The sequence below is a fragment of the Dromiciops gliroides genome, chromosome 2, assembly GCF_019393635.1.
Source record: "Dromiciops gliroides isolate mDroGli1 chromosome 2, mDroGli1.pri, whole genome shotgun sequence".
Classification (NCBI taxonomy): domain Eukaryota; kingdom Metazoa; phylum Chordata; class Mammalia; order Microbiotheria; family Microbiotheriidae; genus Dromiciops; species Dromiciops gliroides.
Genome location: NC_057862.1, coordinates 140,811,126 through 140,818,317, shown reverse-complemented (window position 1 = coordinate 140,818,317; position 7,192 = coordinate 140,811,126). Strand labels below are relative to the sequence as shown.

At 39.7% G+C, this 7,192-nt stretch overlaps 1 protein-coding gene across 1 annotated transcript in view; it reads left to right on the top strand.

Annotated features, from left to right (window-relative positions):
• The first annotated feature begins 529 nt into the window (after positions 1-529).
• The window catches only part of TRPM1 (transient receptor potential cation channel subfamily M member 1), a 104,258-nt gene continuing 97,595 nt past the window's right edge, over positions 530-7,192 (top strand). Inside the window, 1 exon segment of the mRNA XM_043982734.1 lies at positions 530-614. Within this exon segment, the coding sequence (XP_043838669.1) occupies positions 562-614 (53 nt within the window). The 5' untranslated portion in view covers positions 530-561.

The following is a 7,192-nucleotide window of genomic DNA, read 5'->3' as shown; positions in this document are numbered from 1 at the left end:
TCTCACTTTCCAGAGACTAGAAGCTTCCAGTGTAATGAAAAATCTTTGAAAGGACTATTATATCCAATTGTCTCAATTATGCAAAGAGCATAGACATTTTTACAGGGGAGGGTTGGAGGGAACACTTCAGAGGGAAAAGCTCAGCTAGTTCCCACCCCTGTCTTCCTGGCTGCCAAGTGTTCTTACAGTGATTTGGAGTCCTGGTTTGGGGGGGGGGGGATGAGGAGGAATGGGAGATTTAGCAAATTGGAGATTTAGGCACCCTCCCAGTGGATTTGTCTGTGCCTCCTTCCACCAGGAGATGCAAATGCCTGCTGGGCTGGGAGATAGGTCATAAGACTTCTAAAGGATTACCTTCAAAAGGGAGTCATGAGGTCCAGCTGAACAAAGGAGAGGCTCACATGCTTGTCATATGAAATTCGCTTCTTAAAAGAGGGGGAGATCTCATCTCCTTAGGGATTTTTCACCCGAGTCAGCTGGGAAGAGGAAGATGAGAGCAGAATTTCTGAGCAGGGGAATGAAAGGTGGGGCAGGGCCCAGAGCTCAACAGCCTTCCCATGCATGTTGGCCGTCTCCACCAACTTTGAAAAATCAAACTTTCTGGCCCCAACCAGGTAAGATTTTGGATGCCGTTGAAAGCTTTTCATTTGGTGACTGTTGCTCTGGTTCTTTCTAATCTTTTTACTCACTAATGCTTCTCTAGCCTGTGTAGACAATTTATAACCCTCTAAGCCATCTCAGGAGGCCCTTAGAAAATATTGGTAATGATCTACAATAACTAATCTCTCAAATTGGACTTGTCCACAGTGAGTGAACAAGGAATGACTAAAACTCCACAACCAAAAAGGATTTTTTTCAACATGAGTTACCCTATCAGTCTATTTTGCCTAAATATCAGATAAGGGCAGTTTTAGCTGGCTGGTAAAGAGAAGGTTTAAGTCCTGTCTGTGACACATACTGGCTGTGTGACCCTGGGTAAGTCATTTAACTTCTCAATGCCCTCAGGCAACTCCATAAATGTAAGAACTGGCACAACTCTGCATTGATTGAGGAAGTTTTCTATACCCATGAAATCACAGAGAAAGAATAGAAGGAAGGAAGGAAGGAAGGAAGGAAGGAGGGAGGGAGGGAGGGAGGGAGGGAGGGAGGGAGGGAGGGAGGGAGGGAGGAAGAGAGACAGAGACAGAGACACACAGAGACTGAGAGACAGGGAAAGGAGGGAAGAGAGAAAAAAGAAGGGGAAAGGAGGGAGAGATGGAGAGGGAGGGAGGGGGAGTAGAAGAGAAGGGAGAAGAAGAATGGCAGAGAGAGGTAGGGAAGGAATGGAAGTCAAAGTCCAGTTTTCCTCTCCAACTCATTTTTCCTTTGTGACTGTCACTTTACTAATCACACAGACAATTACTGTTTTTAGGTGTAATAAATTAATTAGCTAGGGAACTTTAGCTTTTTAGTTTATAAAAGGTTCATTTTCTTCATGGTCATTGCTGTTCCTAAATCAAGGTCAGTGATCTATGAAGTAGGCAAAGTTCTTTTTACCCAAAGACCAAGTACCCAAAGTTCCCTCTCACTGATCAGCCAGGCAGCACACCTCATCTCAAATGCCTTCAGCTCCAGTCTCAAGAAGAGATGGTGCCAGATAGAGCCCCCTGACCCAAAGTATCAATCTTACAGTTGGTCATTCTACCATTAAAGCATCATCTCTGTTGATGAGAGCAGAATAGGGATATGAAGGTAAAAAAGCTATAGATCTGGAATCAGAGGACCTGGCTTCAAAGCCTCATTCTAGTACAACTTGGGTGACAGGTGTTTGCAGATATCTGCATGAGACTACATTCATGGCTTGTGTTGCTCCAGGTCTCATGCAGACTGTGCACCAGCAATGTAGGGAGTAGGTGATGGTGAAACTCATGGTCAATTGCTGCCCTCTCTGAATTGTGCCTATTGAGCTTATTCTCAATCCCCCATCATGTGGAAAGGGACCCTAGCCGTACTACTCATAGTTAAGCATAGAGTACAGACTAGTCATGCCAACAGAACCTTGCGGATAGGAGATTTCCATTGGCCCTTGTCCTGAGGTGGAAGGAAAGGGCCAATTAGAGTGCTTGACCATAGTGTACCAGTCCACCCTGCCTACATAGACATGATTAATGGCTTAGTTATAAGTGAACATTTTAGGAGAAATTGTCAGGACTAAGACAAACAAGAGGAAAAGGGAGGTAAAGGAATGGCTCCCAAAAGCTTGGTAAAGACCACAGGGTGAGAAAATAAAAGCCTAATTTGGGTACCATATAATTTTGTCAAAGGCTAGTTCTATCTTTATAAATATTTCCAAGGAGAGGGAGGGAGTGTGTGTGTGTGTGTGTGTGTGTTGGGAGTAGAGAAACAGATGATAGATCAAGTATCTGTTAACAGGGTTACTATGTGCTAAGAGGAAAAGGGTGAATTAACTTTGTAGACTTTAATAGCAGCATGAGGACTTTGGAAAGGCTTGAATTTATTTAAGATAATTCATTACACATAAAGTTACAAACTATCCTATAATGGTTTTAAGCATAAAGAAGTTAGCAATTAACCTTTAGTATAAAGTAATTAGGCACCCTTCATAGTAGATTTTGGAGCCAGTCAAATTTAAATGGAAACCCTTTCATATCTTTGCTATGGTTGTTTTATATTTGAATTGTTTGGCTTCTAGGTGATAATTAGCAATGTTTTGTTTGACTCTGCTCCTTATAATCTCATTTACTGTTTTGCTAGTTGGCTGAAAAGTAGATGAAATGGAAGGTAACTCAGACATCTTCAAGGTCACTCATGCTGAAAGGAATCTCCTTCTGAATTAAGTAAAAATAACAAATCAAACTCTTTGTCGATAGGAATTTCCTTTCTCTAATATTATATTATTTCAGACCATTCTTATTGTTCTCTGTTGATGAAATTTAACAAAGATTCTCTTGTAAGATTATTTTGTTGTTGTTTTGTCCTCAATTTTAGAGTTAGTTAAATGGGACCCCACATCTCCACACAATTCTATAAGAAAAGAAAGTCACAAACACTGCTAGGCTACTGTGTCCTTAAAGTTAACTGAACATGAAACCCTATCTTTTTTATTTTGTCCAACAAACCCAGGAAACAGCAGACACAGGGATAGTACACCATATTATTCTAAGCTCACTGGCCAATCAATATCTGTCAAATCACTCCTTTTTCAGCTTTAAAATTAGACACAGCAAGTGGTAAATTTCTTGCCGCCTGAGCTGGTTAGCATTAGTGGGCTTGCAGTCAGGGTTCCAGGAAATTGATCATTCTGTCATAGATGTGCATAGCACAAGGCCCAGTTTTGCCAGACGACCATAGTGAGGAGTGAATGAAAAGACATCCATTTGTTTTTACTTGTTATCCAAGTAGAAGAGAGCAATTTGTAATGGCAGTGATAATTTTGAATAAAAACAGCCTGCCAAACTATACAGACTACATTTATCTTTAGCAGGGGTTCTTAACTTGGAGTCCACGATCTTTTAAAATATATATATATATATTTTGATAACTGTATTTCAATAGAATTGGTTTACTTTGTGAAACTATATATTTTATGTTATGCACTTAAAAACATTTTGAGAAGGGGATCATAGGCTTCACTAGACTGCCAAAGGTGGCCTTGACACAAAAAAGGTTAAGAAAACTTGTTCAAGAGTATAGCCTGCTTTCCAGCTGCCTAGAGCCCTCTAACTGATCCCTAAATGTCCATGGGTCCTCACTTTGGTTCTCCTCCTGGACCCACAGTTCCCCAAAATGCTCTGTGCCCTGGATCAGTGTTTTCCAACTGATCTCTAGCAAATTCTACCAATCTGCAAAATGTTTGCTCTTAAAGGCCCAGTCTTCTTAAGACCTCTATACTTAAATTAATGCCTCCAATCTCTGTTTCTACTGACTTTTCCTTGTTTACTGTTTCTTCCCCCTCCTTTTTCCTTCTTCCTGATTCCTAGTCTCTGATACCTTATCCTAATCTCCTAAACTTTTAAGAATGGAGTGATGAGACAATGGAGTGTGGAATGGTCTGCCTTAGAAAATTTAAATATTTAACCAATTGCCATACTGTGCTTTGATGAGATTCTTTGTATACATGTATATTTGAAAAAGAAGATGGGCTAATGGAGTGGTGAGACCAAAGGCTAACTGATGAGCAGCCAGGATGCTTCACTTGTACCCTTCAAGAGAAAGCAAGGAAGGCCACCAGAACATGGGGCGGAACCCATTGTAATACACTAACAGAAGGACATGGACAAGAGTGGCATGTGATGAAACTGATATAACTTTACCAATGGAAATGACATTAAAGAAAAAGTATGACCTTCTGCTTTGCCACTGCACCCTAAGGACCATGGGATATTTCCAGCTGACTTGTGGCTCAAGCTTTCCCTAGGCATTGTCTCCCCCTTCAGAATGTGAGCTCCTTGAGAATAAAGATCGCTCACTTTTCTATTTGTATCCTCAGGGTACAGTGCTTGGCACACAGTAAGTGCTCAATGAATGCCTCATTCCTTCATTCATGATGGACATGATGAGCTCACCATGATCTACTTTACTGGAGAAATGTCCACATCAATGAGAACCATTTGAGTTTTTGGAATATTAAGTATTTGAGTATTATCACCTTCAATGTTACTTTAAATCCCTTCTTTCCCCACCATAACCTATCTGTTCTGTGGTCTTTTCCTCTAGGGTCTTGTATGACAGGAACTAGCTAATAAATTAAACTCTGCTCAGATAATAGTGAAAATGATAAGTTCCTTTAGGAGATGATCTTTAGTACCCTTCTCTTCACAATTTAGGCATTTAAAAGATGCTTACTAAATTCAATTTAATTGAAAGAATCCTGACCAAGGAGCCAGAAGATAGGATTTTCAAACAAACTTCAATACTTACTTCTTGTAAACAAATCAATTAACCTCTCTGATATTCAGTTTCCCCATACGTAAATGAGAATAATTAACAGTTGGCATAACTATTTCATAGGGTTATTGAAAAGAAGGTATAAAACACTGTACAACTTTGAGTTGTTATTAATATGAGTCATGGTAAATTGATGTGTACCTCTTACCACATAACCTATTCACATTTTAATGGAGACTTTCTAAAGATGGTTCCTTAACCCAAAGCCCTAATTCCAATATTGCAATTTTAGGCATGATGGAAAATGTGGAAGAAAATTGTTTTGGTCGAAGAAGTCTTTCCACATCTTTCAAATTACAACATTAGGTGGCCACCAACAAACATTGCCTTCAAGTTTTCCTTAAGCATCAAATGAAATAGCATTTACACACTAAAACTAATAAAAAAGATGCATGATTAGCCCAAAACGCTGATAATATCATATTGCTACAAGATATAGGCCATACTTCCTCCAATCTGGTTTTTATAAAGCCTGAGTAAGGCCTATAACTGCATCAAGTACCACAGAGGGTTGCCCCAGAAGGAACAGAAGTAGTAGCAATAGTTTTTCCCCCAGCCAGAGCCTATGCCAGAGGAGCCTTTGCTAGATGCCTCTACTGCTGCTTCTACAAGGTAAGATAGTAATATCCCCTCTGCTTAATGGCCTGCCTGTATCCATGCCTGGAGTTTCTTAGATTACATCTGTAGGGTTTTCATTATAAAGCCCATTGAAGAAGGGAGTAAATGGAGGGCACTGGAAAGGGAATGAGAAATGAAGACGATGGGGCACCCAAAAGGTGGAGGGAGGGAGGAAGGGAAGTACAAAAGTGGAGGCCTAGTGACAAAGACAAACTTCACTGGTGTCCCAATTTTTGCCTGGGGTTGGTGCTAGTCATGCTAATCCTGGACTAGCTGGTACTTGGCTCCTGCCTGACTTGAAAGGTACTCATTCCTCCAGACTGCTGAGAAATCAACTCATTGCCCTTGGACAGCTTAATAGAGGCTTTTTGAAAATGTTGCTTCTGGCCACCAGCTTTCCCCAATTCTACCAGTTAGAGGGTGTTCTCAGAATTGCCACAAAGATGGTACAAGGGGCTTTGCAGAAAAGCAGCTGAGCTACCTGCTGGTGGGAGCACTTTCAAGAAGAGAGGGGAATAAAGGTTTATCTATTGGTTAGATTCCATAAAATCTCTGCTAAAGCCTTCCTTTAGAAAATAAACATTTCTAGGTTAAGTGACTTTCTCAGGATCACTCAGCAGTAGGTGTCAGTGGCAGAATTGTAAATGATGGTAACTCTCCTTCCTACTCCATAGGATTATAGGAAGGATCAAAAAATTTAAAAAAGAAATTTACAGGATAACTTTATTATATATTCCAAACGAATTGCACGTTGTACATAATAGATTTGCAGTTTTGTGTACAATCATCTCTTTTATTATACTATGTTATAGAAATGCCTGTTTTATTCCATAAATTAAAAATAAAATAAATAAATAGATATGGGGGGGGAATAAACAGGAGAAGAATAAACCCGTTCACTAGAATCTATTTAGAAAGATTTTTCTAATCTGCCATGTTATCTATATAATGGAAGCTGTATATGATTATACGTATGATGGCTTAAATTGTCCAAGATATTCATATCAGTAGATCCTGTCATAGGATTTAGAAGTGAAAAAGATCATGGAATTGATATTCCTCATCTTATGGATGAGAAAACTAAGGACCAGAAAAGTTTAAGTGACTAGTCCAAGGAAACAGGAGTAGTAACTAAAAGAAGTATGATTTGAAGCCAGTCTCTGATTCTAAATCCAGCACAATTTCCTTTGTACCACATTTCTATTTTAAATAAAGCACAAAAGCTTTACACTTTTCATTTTATTCACCTTAAATATGATAACAGTGCAGTGTCATTAAATACTAAAAATTACATTGTTCAAGGTCAAAAATGGTAAAGTAGGCAATTTGTTTTTAAGGCCTTCCATTTCCCTTTCATTGCCATTCCTATCCCTTGTGGTCAATGCTGACTGCCCAAGACACCACCACCAACCTCCAGGGCTACTCCCGGGTCTACCCCTTAGGAATACCTAGTGTTTCCTATCCCCACTAACATCACAAGGTTTAAAACCAACCAATCCTTTGTCCCATTTCTTCAAGGACTAACTAGACAACTGGCTAATTTGAAGTCCTAATAAGTATGTAGGCATTAATAACTGTTATGGCAGCCCAGTTTACATTGACATTTGCATAGTTACTTCAGGGCCAA